A 21,276-nucleotide genomic window follows, 5' to 3' on the forward strand; every position below is an offset into this window, starting at 1 on the left:
TGGCAAAGAGGGTCACAGGTTCATTGACTGGCAATGTGAAAATGATGTCAGAACAAGCATGACAGCAACAACCAGAGACTGCATTTTAAAATTTTTCATTTGTACTCACAACATTCTGAGGAAGACAGCGCAGGTATTATTACCCCAACTTTTTGCAGATGGAGCAACTGAGGCTTTAGGAAGGCTAAATGATTTGCCTAAAGCTCATAGATAATAAATAGTGAAACAGGGGCTTTTTGCATCCTAGCTCACATGTTCTTTTCATAATATCAGTGTTTCATATCAGTATGAAATGTGAAAGTCAGAAATATAGGGCATCCTTTCGTAACTCTGGTATTCTATGAATTTCTCAAAGGCAGGGAAGATATCTTGCTCACACTTCAACCTGTAAGAATCCAGCATTAACGCCTGGCGCATAATATGTGCTCCATGTTTAATGGAGTGAATGATTAATATAATAACCATAATATACCATATTTTAATACATCTGTTGCATGAAATGCTACTATTTTAGATCTAGTATTTGATTTGTGGTCAAAAGCTGCATAACAACAAGTCTTATTATCATGGGTCCTAGTACAAACACTTAATATCCACTCTGGTCCTCAATGTTTTACTAATTTCAGCTTTAAGTATATATTTGATATTCTATACCGACATCATGACAATATATTTTAACTTCTATTTGTAACTCAGATAACAGACTTTAGATGTATTATATACTAACTTAAACCACCACAAAATAACATCTGCTTCAATGTCCCTTTGACTTAGTTATATTTTGTCACGAAATGGAATCCTTGATTTGGTTACTGAGAGAGCTGAAGGGTCAATTTCACCACAAATTCAATTCTTTATTATATAAAAATAACTTGACAGATTTATGAACTAGGATAAATTTTAAGCCAACCATATTTGTTTCATGGTACCTGATGATAAATTAACCCTAAAACATAAATTCAGTTATTTAACTAAAACAACAATTCAACTTCTGAAATCACAATCAGAAATTCCTAGTTTTTAGTTTTTCAGGGAACTCATTTTCCATTATTTCATATAGAAACATACATTTTTGGGATTTCCCTGGTGGAGCAGTGGTTAAGAATCCGCCTGCCAAAGCAGGGGACACAGGTTCAAGCTCTGGTCCGGGAAGATCCCATATGCCGCGGAGCAACTAGGCCCAAGCGCAGCAACGAAGACCCAACGCAGCCAAAAATAAATAAATAAAATAACAATAATAATAATAATTTTTTAAAAATACATTTTTAAAGCCAGAGAAAAACTTGGAAGACCTAGTCCAGTGTTTCTCAACCCTATTCTCCAGGCTTTTATTTAAACCTAATTGCCTTCTCCTTCCATGAAATATTATTAACAAATATATACTGTTTATCTATCTATGACTGTGTGTGTGTGTGTGTGTGTGTGTGTGTGTGTGTGTGTGTGTGTGTGTGTGTGTGTGTGTGTGTGTGTGTGTGTGTGTGTATGCTTTATATTTAAAGATATTTTTTGCCCCCAGGAACCAATTTTTGTCACCTGTAAAACTGAGAATCGTCTCATTTTTTTAGGTAAGGACACTGAAGCCCAGAAATATCACATACTTGCCTAAAGCAACATAACAGGTTCTTTTTAAAGGCACAAACAACTTAAAATTATTGGTGAACTGACCAAGAGACAAACTACTAGTTATCTACATACCAATTATACATATAACATACAGTTATATACATACTCAATATAACTAATATCTTTATTGGCAAGGCGTGTAACCTAAATCAACTCTGTATTCTTTTAAGCAACTGATTTTACAGAAGCTGAAATAAATGGATGAAATGGATTCTTCTATATTAAAATAAACAACGTTAGCCCATACATCCCTAAAAGCCCTACCTATTGTCTTTAAAACAACTTCTTCAAAATCTTTATTAACAAAAACAGAATTCAGAATAATAATTTAGAAAGATGCAGGAACATTATTTTCAGAATTAAAATTCATGTTTTTAAGAAAATTTACTGTGTTAGAATAAATTATTTTGAAGTAAAAACTGCCTATTTATTTCCCTTCTAATTCCTGGACATATTTTTATCTTAGAAATTATTTTAGACTAAGTAATTAGCATTATTAATATTCTTACCAGTTCTGTCATATGACTCATGACATGTACGTGCAATTTCCGCTCCTAGCTCTAAATAATGTCCAGCTCGATCCATTCTAGAACCATCTGCTCCTAGCACAAACATTCCCCCAGCAAAGCAGGCCAAATGCCCCATCTTCTTTTCCAAGTGCCCGTTCTTCCATTCTCCAATAAAGGTAAGACCTCCCCGAGACTTCCTAATAAGATGTTTTTCTATAGCCTATAAGAAAGAGTAGATATTCAAAATTTTAGAGGAAAAGTGTTAGTATTCAAACTTACTACATCATTCTCACACAAAACCTTGGTAATATGAAATTCTACAAAGCTGTAACTTTCCCAAACTGGAAGACTTAATTTACAATAATTAAGTTTGGGAGTGAGCAATCAAGTTACACATCATCTTGAACAAATATCCAAATCACAAGTATAATGAGACAAGGTGGGAGACAGGAGACTGGCCTCAAGATTACCTTTCAACACAACACTACCCATATTACAGGTTTTTTCTTCTTGCTCTAAATGAAATTCATAATAATCAGTGAGCTGAGGTCAGGATGACAAGTTAAAACCCAGAGGCTCTACCGGTTTATTTTCTATTTCAAACAACAAAAAATGAATAGGAAGAAAACACCCAAGTTAATCAGAAAAATGTGATTTTGATAATCAGTTAAAATGGTTTCTTTTTCATGTAACTATACATGTTGTCTAAGTGTTTTAAAAAGGCATATTAGGTGAGATACATTATATGTTATAAAACTTAGAAAAACACTTGAAAGTTCAAACTTAACTCCTTAGTTCCTTACTTCACAGACTTAGGCATTTGTTTTGGATGCTGTGCCAGGGTTAAGACAGGCCATGGGACAATGTCAATTTTACTTCTTCTGAAATGTCAACTTTCCTTAAAGCAGTGGGAATGGAAAGATAAATATTTTACATTAAACCTGAATATAACACGAAGTAGAGTCCAACAATCACATTTCATTTTAAAAATGAAATAGTTTAAGAACTTTGGACCATGTTCTTAGACTTTGCTGAGAGGGGCTAAAGAATAATTCTCTACCTTTAGAGGCACTTCTTTGTAAAAGTATAAGGAATTGCATTAATTCAGTTCTCTTTGGTAGAAATTATTATACATAATTAAATACTATACTTTCCTGACAATAAAAAGTAATAAGACTCAATTCACATTTTTATTGTGGGCTGTTTTCTGACAAGCTCAATAACAATCAGCTTTTGAAAAATTTATTCTATGTTCTTTATCACAATAATGTTTGTTCTACAGAAACACAAGGACTATGCCTTATTCATCATCTTACACTCCACAAACCCTATAAGTGTAGTATGCATTCAACAATTGTTCAATTAATAAGTCATTTTATAAATAAATGGTACTCTTTGATAATTGTATTTGACCTGTTAGAGGAAGAAGGGGTAGCTGATAAGTAAAATAATAAGGGACCACCATTGGATTATAAATGTTTATTGTTGTTTTATTTTAACCATAGTACTATGAAGCACAAATGAAAACATTAGTTTTTTGAGTAAAGGGCCAATGTTTTTCATCTTTGTGGACCTCCCTACTTCTAACATGTGGGTAAACTTTTTACCAACAATTCACTTACAGACCCCTGAAATTTCTTGTATGGCTCCCTTCTCTCAGTAAAATTAAGACAAATGTCTAAGAGTTCAACTTATGTAAAAATTTTTGAATGGCAGTTAAGAGTAATATTATTGCTCTTCTATTAAAAATTGTTAAACAAATCTTCATAAATAGTGGCATTAATTTCTTGCTCCAAAGGGACCTTTAAAAAGGTATAATTTTTCTTCATTATTTTAAATAAAGACTAAATATAAACTTGATCAGAATATAAAACCCATAACTACATAATTTTTAAAAAGAAAGCTAAGATGTAGGAACCAGGAATATGGGTAGCCATAAGTGTAGAGGAAGGTAAGATGAGGATGGAATAATTTAAATATATTAGTTCAGAAAGACAAATTAAAAAAATGACTTATCTCAAACTAGAATGGGATCTTAAAATTCATAATCATTCCTATCTCTTCTGTGCATACCACATGTCATTTATTTTACAATTTGTATATACTGTCTCCTAACAGAATTAACAGTCATCGAAGATAATTAACATCGCAAAAACTGCATACATGTCTCAAAATGAAAGTTAGCCAAATGGTTATTTAAACACACTTAGTAGGTGCTCATTTTAGACTTAAGAACTAATAAAAACAGGACACAGAATACAAATATAGAAAGATTTTTAGGACACATATATAGCAGATGATTCATGGAAAATAATTTTAATTTATGAGATTAACTTTCAAAACAGGTATCATGCTTTTCAAAATATATGATTTAAAAAGTAATGACAGTACAGATGAACCAGTTTGCAAGGCAGAAATCGAGACATAGATGTAGAGAACAAACGTATGGACACCAAGGGGGGAAAGCGGCAGGGGGGTGGGAGTGGGATGAATTGGGAGATTGGGATTGATATATATACACTAATATGTATAAAATAGATAATAAGAAAAATAAATTTTTTAAAAAGCAATGACAAATATCATGTTCTTTTTCCTTTAGGAAACATTATGCAAAACAAGAGAAAATGGTTTTAGATTCAAAATATTACAAGCAGCGAACTATGAAGAAAAAATGATTACGTGGTATATGACATGTCACACTTTCTCAAAAATAAAAACAGTAAATACAGTCATTCATTTATCAAATACTTACTGAATACCTATTGTTTCAGGTCATACTAGACGATAATAAACAAATTAGTCTGTCTTCAAGGAACCCACAGACTAGTGGGAATGACTAAGGGTGGCTGTTTCCAACATTGCAATTCTAAAATTATTACATTCTTCCTAGATAATGACTTTTCTTGCATCATAAAAATTTCTAGGTTTAAAGTTTAATAACAGAATAAAATTCTACAACTTTTCAAAATACAGGTCTTCATAAAGAATTTTAGAAGTCACATACTAAAGTGGAGATTCCTGATTACCCATCAATTTAGTTCAATTTCTTAGTCAACACACTCCTTCAAGAAACATTTATTGAATGCCTACAATGGGTGAAGCACTATAATGCCACATATTAGTTCAACTCCTGTGCATTTTTATAAACAACTATAGAGATTAGTTCCTCAAAAAGTAAGGATATAAATGGGTAATAAGATCCTTGGTTTAACTTAAATACAAAACAACTGTAACTTTGAGTATGGATGATTGACTAGAGTCAGAAATGGTGTTACATACAAAATACACAATTTTTAAAAGTGATTAAATTATTACAGGGATAGGGGTTTATACTAGATCAGAAAGCAAATAATTTACAAAGTAATTAAATCACTTTTCTATGTCATAGTTTCCACTTGGAGGTATCACATATAAGTGTTTCCAAGAATGAAACTTGTTCCAATTTTAAACTTTTACACTGTGATACGGGGTTACATAAATATAAAACAATACAGAATAGTGGTTAAGAGCATAGGCTTTGGATCTAGACTCGAGTTCCAGGCTCCATCACTAACTAAGCTATGCGACCTTCAGCAAGTTACTTAACCTCTCTGCACCTTAAGGTCCTCATGTACAAAATGGTAGAGAAGATTAAATGATTTCACATATGTAAAAGGGGTCAGAACAGGGGTCAGAACAGTTCCTGGCATGTAAAAAGTACTACAAAAGTGTTTTGTCCTTATTATTTACCCATAAGGCTCTCAACATGTAGGTTTAATGGGTCATTTCAAAAAAGGAATGTTTATGGAAAAGTATGTGAAGTTAGCTTTTCCAGTCTCTGTAGAAAATAGCTACAAGTAATTAAGATAAATTTTCATACATAAATATGTTACACTAAATTCCTCAACAATTTCTTTAAAGTGCCACAATAAAGAAAAACTTAATATATGACTATTAAAATACTAACAAACTCTAAGGAATGTATATAATATGTACAGATGCTTATCAATTTCTATCAAATACATCATATATTCGATATGTTAATTAGGTAAAGGTTCTGATAATAATTACCTCAATAGCATCATCATACATTTTTCTGGCCTCATGATCTGTTTTATCTGACATCAACCATGCTTTTAGTAAGTACTCATAAAAACTGTCTCCTAGCCCGCCAACTGATGTATGATCTGCAACAAAAGAGAAAAGAGAAGGATGGAGGTGGAAGAAAGAGAAGACAGAGGATAAAAAATAATGTTTTTTAATTACAATGACTATATTAAGACCAATAATTTAAACATTATAGTGACAGCCGTATTTCCAACATACTTCAAATTTAGTCCAGTAGGAGTTTACCATAATCACTCTCCTCAAATATGTATCCAAGTTTCTAGGATATCTTTTTGTCCTGGATGTGGTATTTCACATATTTAGTAGTCTTTTTCACGTATTGGTGATTATGTGGAAGAACACTATTGATGGGAATGTAAAATGGTACATCCACTTTGGAAAACAACTTGGCAGTTTCTTAAAAAGATAAATATACACACCTACCATACGATACAAACATCCCGTTCTTGGATATTTACTCCTGAGAAAGAAGAACACACGTCCACTCGAAGGCTTGTGTGTGAATGTTCAAAGCACTTTATTTGTAACAGCCCCAAAGTGAAAATAACCCAGATGTCCATCAACAGGTGAATGGATAAACAAATTGTGGTATTCCACAAAGTGGAACTGTACTCGGAACTACGGATATACACAACATGGATGAATCTCAAAATAATACTGCTGAGTGAAAGAAGCCAGACAAAAATTAAAAGTACATATAAAGGATTGCATTTATATAAAGTTGTAGAGAATACAACAAACCTATCTGTAATGATAGAAAGCAGATCAGTGGTTGCTCGAGGAAGGAGTGAGAAAGGGAGTGAGGAAAATATCATAAAGGGGTATGAGGAAATCTTTTGGGGTGATATGTTAATTATTTTGATTGTGGTGATGGTTTTCATAAGTGTATACTTACTTTAAAGCTTGTCAAATTGTATACTTTATTATGTACAGTTTATGTCAATTTTACCTTAATAAAACTGTTTTTACAAAAGCAAGTAAACAAAATAAAAAGGATATTTGGAATCAGCCCAAACCTATCAGTAACATCAACAAATCAAATTAAACTCATCTTTTAAAATAAACTGAGACTCTCACACAGGAATTTTTTTAAGTTTTATTTTATTAATCTATATAAATACTTTTTACTAAAGACACACCTAAACTAAAACTGCCCAGGAAATTGAAAATAAAGAAACAGTCAAAAGAGAGATGAGGATGGACAGGAGGTTTATACATAAGACTTAAGGAGAGTAAAGAATAAGAAAGTAAACTGATCAAAGTTAGAGTTGTGAGGGGTGATCCAGTTAGAATTGGAAATTATAAATTTATAGTGACTTTACCCTGTATTACTGATGATTTTCATCAGCAATCCTCAGTTGACTCTGTAGATGAATGCAAAAGGTACATGGCTACACTGATACAAGTATTGGGATTTGTAGGACAGGTAACACAGAAGACTAAACGTGCTCGCGTATTCTCACACTATTTTGGATCCTATGCAGTCTAGGCTGGTTAGGAAAGGAAGCAACAGGTGATCCTCTTGTCCAACCATTCAGGATCCTCGCGCCACTGTTCACCTATTGCATGCAACCAGTAAAACATCGGCCCACCTGTCAGTCTACTCTACTATTATCCCCAAATTCACAATTTTCACCGCCAATGAGAACCTCAGCATTGCTTGTCAACTTTTCTATGACCCCTTGATTAGTGCTCTTTCCCATTCCCTAAAGCAGATTTTTGAAATCTCTTCTTCAAAAGGCCTCTACAGCTCTACCTTCTTCCTTACTCTCAGCAGACAACCAAGCCTTCAAATTCACATAAAAAATACAGATCATTCACCCCAAAAATGTATCTTTCAACTTCCTATACCCCCACCTATCAATTTATCTATTCCCTTTGCCTGTTAAAGAGGAAGAAATGTTCCTTCTCTACTCTATGCACTCCATCTAGCTCTGGACACTAACCACTTCTGCTTCCTTTCCAGGAATCCCCCTCTTGGTTTATCAACCTCTACCCTTCAACTGAAACTACCTCTTATTATTAACATCTTAAAATAATCTAATTTTTCTTAACTCTACCACACTCTTTTGGTTTGATATCTATCAGGTGTTTACTGAAAGAATGGAGAAAGAGAAATCATGGATGATGTCTAGATTTCTTGCTGGGGCAAATGAGTGAACAGTGGTGCTCTTCACTGAAACTGGGAATACTAGAGGGGGAAATGGCTTAAAGTGGAAGGAGTGTGAATCTTGGGCATGCTGAATTTGAGGGACTGGCTGGATAGCTAAATGGATATAACAAACATGTGGAAATCCAGAGAGAGGTAAGTTGGGGGTATAACTTTGGGAGTTATAAAATTGGGATTTATAAAAGTGTATTTGAGCCATAATGGAGTTTACTCAGAGAGAATGTATGAAATGATCAAAGGACACAAATGGTACTTAGGAGCATGGTCTCAAACATATATTTGGTCTCAACTTTGGTCTCAAACATATATTTCTGGATACGTCGTAGATCTAAGGATTAATAAATGAGCAGGAAAAGAAAACATAACAAAATTAAAGTAGGTGAAATAACGAGAAAAAGATGGAAAAGGCAAAAGTCTTTGGCATCACGGTTTAGGGGAAATGATTTTTAGATATGTTAATTATTGCTAGGGATTAGAGATTTAGTTACAGGTTACTTAGGTTACAGGATGTAGTCTCAGTCCTGCCTGACAGGCTCTCTCCAGCTCTTCTAGACTCTAGGTCCAGTGGAAGTTTATATGCTTAATAAATGAATACACAGCAGACGCCTGCAATCCTTGGTTAACTACGGAATTTATCACCCAGCAGTCTGACTTTCTTATTTGAACCACTGAACCATGCCTGCCTAGATGTCAAATCTGATGAACCATGTCACTCCAAGGTCCTTTTGAAATTCAGAAATTGATAACACATTATAAAGTATTACTAAATACCAGTGGTTCATATTATCTGTCTTAGCATGTCATGAAGTTAACAGCAGGTTTCTAAGAAGTTAATTCTTGAAGTGTTCTTACAAGAAATTCTAGAATAAAAATATTTGTATCATGTGTTATAGTTTATGAAGCATTTTCAAATATATTTATTATCTCATAAATATGACCCACACAACTGTCTTATTAAAATAAGTACAATTAGAACAGATGAAGAAACAAAGGCATGAGGTTAAATAACTTATCTAAATTATTAAGCAGGAAAGCCTGGATTAGTCTTCTAACTCCAAATATTATACCCATTCTTGCTTTTCTTTCACAGTTTTTAAATCAGTAGTATAAAATTTAGTTAATCAGTAATGATAAACTTCCTATATTTTCTTCACTTAAGTCATTAAACGGCATAGGCTAAGTGTTGTACTTAGAAAACTAGTGAAAAATAGAGTAAAAAAAAAAGATATTAATGATGTGCCTTTAAATCTAGGTTGCTTACTATATTCTTTTATATCTGTTGCCAAGTACTCTTCCTGAAGGTAATTACCATAACTATTCTCTGTGATTGCTGTGTGCATGTCACAGACATTATCATTACTCTAATTATAATACAGTTAGCCAAAGCTGAATTGTTAAATTTCAGTTCAATTCACTGTTTGTTTTGCAGACTATTTATAGTTATGACAGATGTATACTGCTCAAAGATAATAATGGAATTTGATACACTTTTCAGAAACTGATACGAAATATACAAAAATACTAAAAGGAATAAATTGGACAATTTAAAAGGACTGCAGCTGCTAAAGGGATATCAGGATAGCTCCCCTAGAAGTTTAAAGACCTCTTGTCAAAACAACCAGTGAATAGCTCTTTTTATAACAGTCTCAAAATTAATAAATGCTGAGAGTGAACATACTCTAAAGAAGTCATCTGGATTTGTTTTGTGGGAAAAAACAAGTATGAATGAAAGAATTGTTTTTTACTGCAATTTTTTATTGTGGTAAAATACATATAACATGAACATTACTATTTTTACCATTTTTTAAGTGTACTATTCAGTGGCATTAATTACATTCATAATGTGGTACAAACATTGTCATTATTTCCAAAACTTTTTCTTCACCCCAAATAGAAACTCTGTACCTATTAAGCAATAACTCTCCATTCTCCTCCCACCCAAGCCCCTGGTAACCTCCAATCCACTTTCTGTCTCTGTAAATTTGACTACTCTAGATATCTGATGTAACTGGAATTATACAGTATTTGTCCTTTTGCAACTGGTGTTTTTCATTTCAGCATAATATTTTCAAGGTTCATCGAAGTTGTAGCATGTATCAGAACTTTATTCCTTTTTATAGCCAAATAATATTCCACTGAATGTATATACCACATTTTGTTTATCCATCTCTTGGACACTTTGGTTGCTTCTACGTTTGGGTATTGCAAATAATGTTGTTGTGAACACTGGCATACAAGTATCTGTTGGAGTCCTTGCTTTCAAATCTTTTGGGTAGATACCTAGGAGTTGAAATGCTAGATCATATGGAATTCTATGTTCAACTTATTGTGAAACCACCAAACTGTTTTTCACAGTGGCTACACCATTTTACATTCCCACTAGCGGTGTGAGAGGGTTCCAATTTATCCACACATCCTCACCAACACTCATTATCTGTCCTTTTGATTACAGTCATCCTGGTAGGTGTGAAGTGACATCTCATTATGCTTCTAATTGCATTCCCCTAATAACTAACGATGCTGAGCATTTTTTTCATGTGTTTATTTTCCATTTGAATATTTTCTTTGGAGAAATATCTATTCAAGTCCTTTACCCATTTTTTAATTGAGTGTCTGTCTTTTTGCTGTTGAGTTTTAGAAGGTCTTTATATATTCTGGATGTTAAGCCCTTATCAGATATATGATTTGCAAATATTAACTCTCATTTATTTGCAAATAAACTCTTGTTCTGTGGGTTGTCTTTCAATCTCATGACAATATCCTTTGATGCACAAAAGTTTCTAATTTTAATGAAATCCAATTGATCTATTTTTTCTATTGTTGCCTATGCTTTTGAAGAAGTCACTCCCAAATCCAAGGTCATGAAGATTTGTCCCTCTTCTAAGAGTTGTATAGTTTTGGTCCTTAAATTTAGGGTCTTGGGTGCATTGTGAGTTAAGTTTTGTATCTAATAAAGGTAAGGGCCCAACTTCATTCTTTTTCATGTGGCTATCTAGTTTTCACAACACCATATGATGAAGAGAAAGAGTTATAACTTTAATAATTAAGATGCCATCAGTGAGACACTGCTGGTCATTTCAAAGGCTGGCGATTCTCAAACAGTGATTTATTTTTTCCAGTATTCTAAGATTTTGGTGTGGAAAATAGCATCTTCTTATTTAAAAATGTTTTTAATCTTACTTCAAAAGTAATACATGTCCATTATCAAATTTAGATTAATAGAGGTAAACAAAACAAAAACAAACATTCAGTAAAAAACCACAGGTAACACTTTGGTTTCTATCCTTGTGGTATTTGTTTTCTCTCTTTTTCTCAATATCTTTCTAGATATTTCATATTTACCTATGTCAAGTATTCTATAACATAACTTTTAATGACTATATTGTATATCAGATCTGGAGGGATTATAATTTAACCAAATTTCTTTCATAGGATGTTTAAAAACTGCACTGTCCAATGTGGTAGGCTGTAGTCACAAATATCTAATTAAATTTAAATTAACTTAAAGTAAATAAGATTTAAAATGCAGTTCCACAACCATACTAACATTTCCAGTGCTCAATAACCACATGCTAATAACCACTACTATATTAGACAGGACAGAAATAGAACATTTTCATCATCATAGAAAGTTCCATTGTACTTTCTATGGAGTGCTTTAGAATGTTTCCAAATTATCCCTATTATAAATAACTCCAAAATTGTAAATTACCTCTCTATATATACATATATATGTGCTGGGTGTGTGTGTGTGCGTTTGTGTATATCTATCTATCTATCTATCTATATATATATATATATACATATATATATCTGAAAATTTCTTTGGAATAAATGCTTAGAAATGAGTCACTAGTTCAAAGGTCATACAAATTTTAATACTTTTTTTTTTAAGAAGATATTGGGGGTAGGAGTTTATTAATTTATTTTTGCTGTGTTGGGTCTTTGTTTCTGTGCGAGGGCTTTCTCTAGTTGTGGCAAGCGGGGGTCACTCTTCATCGCCGTGCGCGGGCCTCTCACTATCGTGGCCTCTCTTGTTGCAGAGCACAGGCTCCAGACGCACAGGCTCGGTAGTTGTGGCTCATGGGCCTAGTTGCTCCGCGGCATGTGGGATCCTCCCAGACCAGGGCTCGAACCCGTGTCTCCTGCATTAGCAGGCAGATTCTCAACCACTGCGCCACCAGGGAAGCCCTAATACTTTTTGAAGCACTGGATACAGGGATGTGTCCACTTCCTTTATAGATTTAATAGATAAAGAACAGTGTCTTCTGTTTAAAAGCTTCATTGATTTGATTAGGGACTTGGTGAAGTGGGAAGACAGAGGGACAAAGGTCTCTGATGACCAGTCTATGGAGATGCTACAAATATGGTACTACAGATGGCAGTCTTTTGTACATTCTAGTAAAGTAGCACCAGTCTCTACAGAAAGAGTGTACTGTTACACTACGTTGTCTCCACGTATCATCCTCATTAGCACCACTTTTAGGATTAAATATGAACATCTGTATATTGTCCATTTGTGTCTTGTTTTTTTCATGAACTAACAGAAAACATTTATTATTTATTGTTTTTAAAAAATCAATTCCTTCAAAGATCAATTCTAAAACTCTAATAAGAAAATCACCCCCTCCCCAAACAAAACACTGTCTCCTGAGACAGGAAATCACTTCTACCAGTCTCACCTAATAATTGGTACATTCCTCTACTATCAATACATCTATCACATTATATTTCAACTACTTCTAAGTGTGTCTGCCTACCCTGCCTGCTAGCCAGAGAGCTGCCTGAATTCAGACCAAGTCCTATATATTCTTTCCCTATCTCCAGTCTCATTCAAGAGCCTGGTGAATAACAGACACTGATACCTTCTTTTAAAATGAATGACCAGACATGGCCTGTCTAAGAGCAATCACCCCATTTTCTAGTCATTTGACATGCTCAACTGTTCTTCATATTCCGCTACTACATACTTATATCAAGCAATGCTCTTATTTACATGAAGATATAGTTTACAAATAAGGGCTTAAAAGTACAACCCTGCGCAAATGCCACACTATATTTTAGCAAAGTACCTACACATACACGAAATAAAATACTCCTGTGAGAGGGGAAATTCATGTTTCCATTTTACAAGTAGAAAACCTGAAGCTACGAGAGATTAGAAACTTGCCAAAGGTAACAGCACTAGCAGATCACAGGGTTATATACTAACTGAGGTTTCTAACACTACATGTAGTATATTTATCAATACATCAAGCACAAGTTTCAATCTTTCAACAAAGCATCAGTTGTAATAGAAATACTTACACTGACCCCAGCGACCTGTTCGCGGATTCAAATAATTTGGATAAAGACCATTTGGACGATCCATTTTCTGAAGTAGTTTCCGAATGTGCATGACCTAATAAGCAAAATAAAATTAAGAATGCAATTAATGAAAATAAAATCATTAAGGTTTTATATTAATCTGGGCTTTGTTTTTCTCCTCACTCAGAGCCTACACTGTCATCCCACCCCCAATCTTGTGTGTGTGTGTGTGTGTGTGTGTGTGTGTGTGAGAGAGAGAAAGAGAAAGAGAGAGAGAGAGAGAGAGAGAGAAAGAGAGAGAGAGAGAGACGGTAAGGAAAGGCTTCTAATGACTCATTATTTTTATACGATGAAATATGAGCATTATTTAAAAGTCAAGAAATAAAAATACAAAGAAAAGAGCACAGACGGAAACCAATTTAAATTCCAACACTGTACTATCCAGAAATAGCCATCAGAAACATCGGTGATAAACATCATTCCAGACATATTCAATGTATGCATAACTAAACATAAAATCAGAAATAATTTCATAGAAATATAATCATAATAGGACATTTGTAATAAAAAAGTATGAAACCACTCTGAAGTTAATAGATGAAAAAGTAAATAAAGTAAAACTAAATTGCTGAACTTTAAATATTGATCCCATAATAGATATCCCTATATTTCTAAAATTCCTAAACTTCCAATTCCTAAAAGACATCCTGAAGTTAAGGGGGGAAAAATCATGAAACATATTAAGACGCTAGAGACTTCCCCAGGGACTTTGTTTTGATTCATCTCTAGATTGGATGACGGATTTTTTAAGTGCTTAAAAAAAAAAAAAAGCACGAAGGTATACCATTTCTCATATTCTTATTTGAGAATGTTATCTTCTCATCTGAAGGATAACTTAATTGGCATAAATGACTTGGGGAAACATTTTCTTTTTCACAGGACCTTATATGTACTTCACTATTTTTTGGACTTGAGCATTATAACATTAATCCTTTTAACACAAAGTTCCCAATCATCTTTCACTCAGCTGGAATCTGTCATCATGCAGTTTTAGGAATGGGCTCAGGGATGTTTATTACCTGTGTTCTTTCATGTTTGAGACCAACTCTATGTACAACAATCTCAATCTGAATAATTCCATGAACCAGGTTTAGTCAGTTCAGGATGATGTTGTTATGAAAGACGAAAAAATTAGCGTTCTTTTGTCTCCTGAAAATAATGCATACATTGAATCCTCTCTGCTTCTCTTCTACATCTATTATTTCCTTTCTAAATCCTTTTATCTATCTTTTCATTTCCATACTTTTACTAGCCTGTCTCAATTTTGTCTTCTAAGTCTCTTACTGTATTTTGAATGCTTTCTTTGTATTGCTTCCATTTTGCCCTTCATTTTGACGATAACTTAATTTTTTCTTACACTTTATTAATGATATCACATCTTATATGCTTGTTTCACAGAGATGACTGCTTCATTATCTTCTCTCTCATGGTGATGTTTGGTCCAGGTCTTCAATTGCTATTTTCTGATAAGCATTTTTTGGCCATCATTTATTTTTCACATTTTTTCCTTCTTTTTTTTTCTGGTAATATTTTTGTATAAATTTTATACATGTTCTTTTTTGATGACTTAGTCATTACTATTTTTCCTGAACCAGCAATTCACATGAGTTTTGACATAAAAGGATAAGTAGAGTCCAAATGTGAATGTGCTTTTTTAAGCCTTTGCTTCTCCTCAGGCAACTGAAACTAGCAATGCAGCACTACGCATAATAGAGAATCTGTCATTCGTTCTCTTCCCTCACCGAAGTGTATGGGCACAAATACAACTTGTCAGTGAGATTCCTAACTGAATTCTGTTTTTCTAGCTTCTCAACACATCATATTTAGTGGGGTCCAAAGAAGCATCCACCATCTGTCTGTGATCCTGTTCTCATTGCTGCTAATGAGGATTTGGTTTTGTACCTCAAGATGTACCACTTAATCTAGAGAACTGCTCTATTAGCTTTTTTTTTTTTTTTTTTTTTTTTTTGCGGTATGCAGGCCTCTCACTGTTGTGGCCTCTCCCGTTGCGGAGCACAGGCTCCGGACACGCAGGCTCAGCGGCCATGGCTCACGGGCCCAGCCGCTCTGTGGCATGTGGGATCTTCCAGGACTGGGGCACGAACCCGTGTCCCCTGCATCGGCAGGCGGACTCTCAACCACTGCGCCACCAGGGAAGCCCCTCTATTAGCTTTTCATTTTTGAAATCTGTAGCCATCAATATCCTCTCCTCAGTTACCCAAACCTCTCTGTGACCTTGATTGCTTATGCCAACCTTTCTTCCTATCTTGTTACATGCAGTATCAAGTATCTCCTAATTTTGTTAAAAATGGAGTTCTTAGTTCTGTTTCTCCTTTTTGTTGCTCTTAGGTGAGTTCTACGGGTTAGGTCCTCCACTTAAGAAATACCATATAGGACTTCCCTGGTGGTGCAGTGGTTAAGAATCCGCCTGCCAATGCAGGGGACATGGGTTCGAGCCCTGGCCCAGGAAGATCCCACATGCCACAGAGCAACTAAGCCCATGCACCACAACTACTAGAGCACTCTAGAGCCGGTGTGCTACAACTACCGAGCCCACGCACCACAACTACTGAAGCCCATGCACCTAGAGCCCACGATCCACAACAAGGGATGCCACCACAATGAGAAGCCCATGCACCGCAACGAAGAGTAGCCCCTGCTCGCCACAACTAGAGAAAGCCCACACACAGCAACGAAGACCCAACGCAGCCAAAAATTAAAAAAAAAAAAAGAAATACTATAGGTTAGATTATCTCTGTTTTACAAATTTATCATCTTTTTAATCTCTTTATGTTTTTCCCTATTTTCACTATGATTATCTCTTGCTTTTATTCCATGTCAGTAATTCAGTTTTCAACTATGTACAAGTTACTTGTTATCTTTCATTTATTTATTTTACAGAAATATATTATGTAAGGTCTCAATCTGTTTCTTTAGCTCTACAATTTTCTTGTATTTTACTGTTTTATTTTGGTTTTGAGTTCTAATTTTACTGAATTCAATCTCTATTATAGTATGAATTGCTCACAGAGACCTTTAAAATTTCAAACTGGGTTCTTTATCAGTCTTTTACATGCTATTTACTGCCCTGATTTTGCTTCCTGCAGTATGTCTGTATAATTGCCATGCTTTCTTTTTCATCTTGCTCACATTTAACTGAGTCAGCTCTGACCTGAACTTTGGTTTGATAGAGTATAGCTGAATTGTCCTCAAATCCCTTCCTACTGTGTGTGCGGGGATATTCTCCCCTTCTGGATACACGTTGAGATTTGGAGTACTAGTGTACTAGCTCATTTCCTGAAGCCTCTGTGCTCATGAAGGATGGAAGGTGAGAACCCCTCTCGTGCTGTGGGAATTATATACTGGACACCCTACGCACTGGTCTCCCCTGTAAGATTAATAGGGAATACCAGGAATTTGCTGACTTTCTTCCTCTGCCCAGTAAGGATTCAAGATAGGGTGGGAAACAGACTTAAGTATCATAGCAGAAATCTTTTGCTTTTTTTTTTTTTTTTTGCCATGACATGAGGCTACAGCCTTTCCTTCTTACATTGTAATTGATGAATTTTTGCTGGTCTTTATTATTTTCACTGTTATTGTTAAATTTAATCAGGAAATGGAAAATTCTGTGATCTGGCTCCATTTTGCTATCTTAGCTGAAAATTCTTCTCAATTGATGAAATATTTCATACACAGAGAGGAATATATATAGATTCTACTCACATCTCAATTTAAGAAATACAACACTACATAACCTTTGCTGTTCTGTTTACTGCTACCCATTCACATACCACTGCCCTTGTCCTAGATATCATCACAGCTCTGAATTTTATGTTCATCATCATCCTGATTCTATTAAAATCACTTTTGAATCCCTAAACGATATTTTGTTCAGCTCTGCTTCCTTAAACTTTATGAAAGTTGTATTATACTCTTTTGATTGATGAATGTGACCATAATTTATTTTCACTGCTGTATTAAATCTTATCATATAAATTGCTAATATAACCAATGTTTTTATGTATATGATATAAATGTACATACCAAAGAGTGGAATTGCTGGCTTACAGAGTATATGTATTTTCAACTTTATTAGATTTTGTCTTTTAAATTTAAACCTTTAATGCTCCTAGAATTGTTATAATCTACAATGCTATCGTTGTTACAACATTTCCACAAATATGTGTGTCTGTTTAAGGGCTATTTATTCTGTTCATCAGTCTTACTTGTCTCTATGCACCAACACTATACTGTTAGTGTTGATAACTGGGTAATATAAACCCACCCAACATGTTTTTCTTCAGGAATATTTTGAATGTTTTCTCTTCTATTTAAATGCTAGAAGTGTATAGTCAAGTTCCATTAAAAAAAAAAAAAGGTATTGGGGAATTGATTGGCATTGAATTGATGCTATAGATCAATCTGGAGATGACTGAAATTTTTATGGTGTTATTTTCCTATACATGAACGTAATAGATCTCTCGATTTATTTAGGTCATCTTTAATGTCACTTAATAGTTTTGAACTTTGTTTGTCTTTTGTTAGATTTATTTGTGGGAAACTTATACTTTTATCCTACCACATAAGATATGTTTTTATAAATGATACTTTCTTGTCTGCTGTACCTGGTACAGAGAAATTCTACTGATTTTTAATATTTATATTGACCTTTTATTCAAAATATAAATTAAGCTCTTATTTCTAATAATTTATATGTAGAGTCTTAATATTTTAGGTAATCATCTAATCTGTGAAAAGTTACTGTTTTCTTTCTTCCTTTTCAATTCTTTACCTTTTTGTTCATTTTGTTTGTCTCATCTTGCCATGCTGACTAGGAACTTCAGCACAATGCTAAATAGAGATAGTAATGGAATTTAAAAAAAACTTACTAGTGGTTATATCTTCTCAAATAACAGTAAATATTTTAAATATGTTCTAAATAGAAGGGACATTTCTTTATATAATTTTTAAAAAGGCAAACATTTCCTAAGCTTTAATCAAATCTTTGGGGTAGAATCCTAAAGGATTCTTTTATAACAAAGAAAAGAAGGCAAGGAAACTAACCTTTTTGTAGTAAATCGGGTTTCCTGTCAAGTAGCTGAGGTGGACAAACTCCATATGCAGTGTACCAAATTCAGCAAGAATGCTGCTACCTGCAGATGCCCAGCCCCAGTTTCGCCCTACTCCACTGAATGAAAGAAAAGGTAAAAGGAGACAGGATTGAGAAAAAAATGAAACATTTTTTTAATGAATACATAAATTTTAAACATATCTCTTAGAAATTATCTCAAACAATAGATTACTTATATCTAAAATTTTATTATTTTTAAATTATCATTAATAGAATATCCACATGTTCTAAAAATCAAAACAATGTAGAAAAGTATACATTAAATATATTTCACCCCATTCTCATCTCTCTTCCCCTTACAGGCTCCAAATATAATCATTCATTAGCTTATGTATAAGTACAGAAATTTCTATGCATATATAAGCAATCCAAATATATATTCTTATTTTCCTCCTTTCTTAAACAAAACATAGCAAAGTACACTTACTGCTCTGTATGTCGGATTTTGCTATTAAGATGTACCTCAGTAGGCATTCCGTATCAGTTCATAAACAACTTTCTCATTTTATTTTTTTAATAGATGCACAGAATTCCATGACATTAATGATTTTCAATTGAAATGTCTCACCCCAGAGGCATATGAAAATGTGTGAGAGCATTCTGAGTTGAAGGTGCAACTTACAGTTATTGTGCTGGGGCCAAAGATGTAACATGACAGTATCCTGATAAAGAACTGTCCTGCCTCAAATGCTCATAGTGCCTGTATGAAAACTACTATGTTATATAAATAGACATAACTTATTTAATCAATCCTCTATAGTGGTCCTTTGGCAAATTTCTAATATTTTGCTATTATGAAAACTTTTATAGTGAATAATCTTGTGTACATCTCATTTGTGCAGATATATGTCTAGGACATCTTCTTACTTTTTCTTCTTTTTTTTTTAGCCTGCCTTATAAATTTTTTTGGAAGCCAAACTATATAAATGAAAAATTGTAGACTTTTTGGATGTTATCTTCTTTCTCAGAAGGTTGAGTTTCCTCTCAAACATAGGTTGAGTATAGGCTGATTACCTTGGTTTTAGGCTTTGTTAAGGGTAGTCTATTTCAGTTTTACCTCTCCCTCTAGGAAGTGGCCCTCTGGGATCTCAGCTGAAAGCCTGGGGTGTTTATCAAGGGCCCTTCACCTTGGCAGCTTTAAACACTAACCTCTGTCTTCCCAGTACCATGTACTTGTTAAACTTTCCCCTTTATATCTACTTGTACACTGACAATTCAATTTGATATGTTCTATTTATGTGTTGAGAAAACATTAAAATAGATATCAGCGTATATCACTACCTTGCTGAAAGTTCGTTAATTTTTTGGTGCTATTTTTATATTGTTTTTGAAATTATGACAGGCAAATGCCAGTAATGTATTTTTTTGAAGGCAGACATGAGAATCAAGGAAGAAATATGGATACAATAACTATGTAGGACAGTCATTCATTTCACAAATATTAAGTGCCTACTATTATCTGGGACATATAGTCGTGAACCTGACATATAACATTCCTGTTTCCATAATAAGTAAGACCATTTTAATAGTGATAATTGTTACGAAGAAAATTAAATACAGTGATAGAATACTGAGTACTAGTGATGGAAAATGAGTTCGAAGACTTTATGTATAATGTTCAAGGAGTTTCTAAAATGACACACTTTAAACTGAGACCTGAATGACGAGAAGGAGCTAGCGATGAACAGATACGAAGAAGAGAATTCCCAGCAGAGGAAATAGCAAATGCAATGGCCCTGAGGAAAAAGTTGTCTAGTGTGGCTGGAGCTCAGGAAGGGGAAGTGAATGATACAGAATGAGGTTAGAAAGCTAGGTAAAATCCAAACTGTGCAGAAATTCTGTATGCTATGGTGAAATATAAAGTTTTTTTTAATTTTAAGTATGATGGAACATCATGGAGAATTTTAAGGAATGTAACATAATATTTAAAGAATAAAGCATACCATTTAGAAAGATTACCTAGGCGTCAGCATGGCGAATGGATTATAGCAAAGTCAAGTATAAACACAAAATCCCATTTCCATGTAAAAACTTCTGTCCCAAAGTCCCAAATGAAAGTTTCATTCATAGTGCATTTAAACATCTCAAAATACTAAATTCTAAACAAGATTTTTCACTTTTTATTTTACAGACAGCCTCACAGGGCCCTCCACCTTGGCAGGCTCAAACACTAACCTCTGTCTCGCCAGTACCATGTAGCTGATAAATAAGCTTCCAAATGCTGTTATCTAGTTCTTTTGAGTCCCCCTGCATGGGCAGGTATAGAATCAGCCAACAATTTCAGGAAAATTTGTACATAAATTTCGGGGCTTTTCCTCTGCAATTCCTTCCTGTCTTGAGACACTTGTCCCTCGTATCTCAGCCATTCT

At 34.0% G+C, this 21,276-nt stretch overlaps 1 protein-coding gene across 3 annotated transcripts in view; it reads right to left on the bottom strand.

Annotated features, from left to right (window-relative positions):
- Nucleotides 1-21,276, bottom strand: part of MAN1A2 (mannosidase alpha class 1A member 2) — a 168,094-nt gene that overhangs the window by 47,391 nt on the left and 99,427 nt on the right. For all 3 annotated transcript variants that reach the window (XM_073809085.1, XM_019919690.2, XM_073809077.1), the window contains exons 7-10: nucleotides 18,841-18,964; nucleotides 13,717-13,810; nucleotides 6,183-6,298; nucleotides 2,133-2,352 (exon numbers count right to left, since the gene is read on the bottom strand). In XM_073809085.1, the coding sequence (XP_073665186.1) occupies nucleotides 2,133-2,352; nucleotides 6,183-6,298; nucleotides 13,717-13,810; nucleotides 18,841-18,964 (554 nt within the window). The remainder of the gene's footprint in view (nucleotides 1-2,132; nucleotides 2,353-6,182; nucleotides 6,299-13,716; nucleotides 13,811-18,840; nucleotides 18,965-21,276) is intronic.

Source organism: Tursiops truncatus, chromosome 1 (assembly GCF_011762595.2).
Source record: "Tursiops truncatus isolate mTurTru1 chromosome 1, mTurTru1.mat.Y, whole genome shotgun sequence".
NCBI classification, from domain to species: Eukaryota; Metazoa; Chordata; class Mammalia; order Artiodactyla; family Delphinidae; genus Tursiops; species Tursiops truncatus.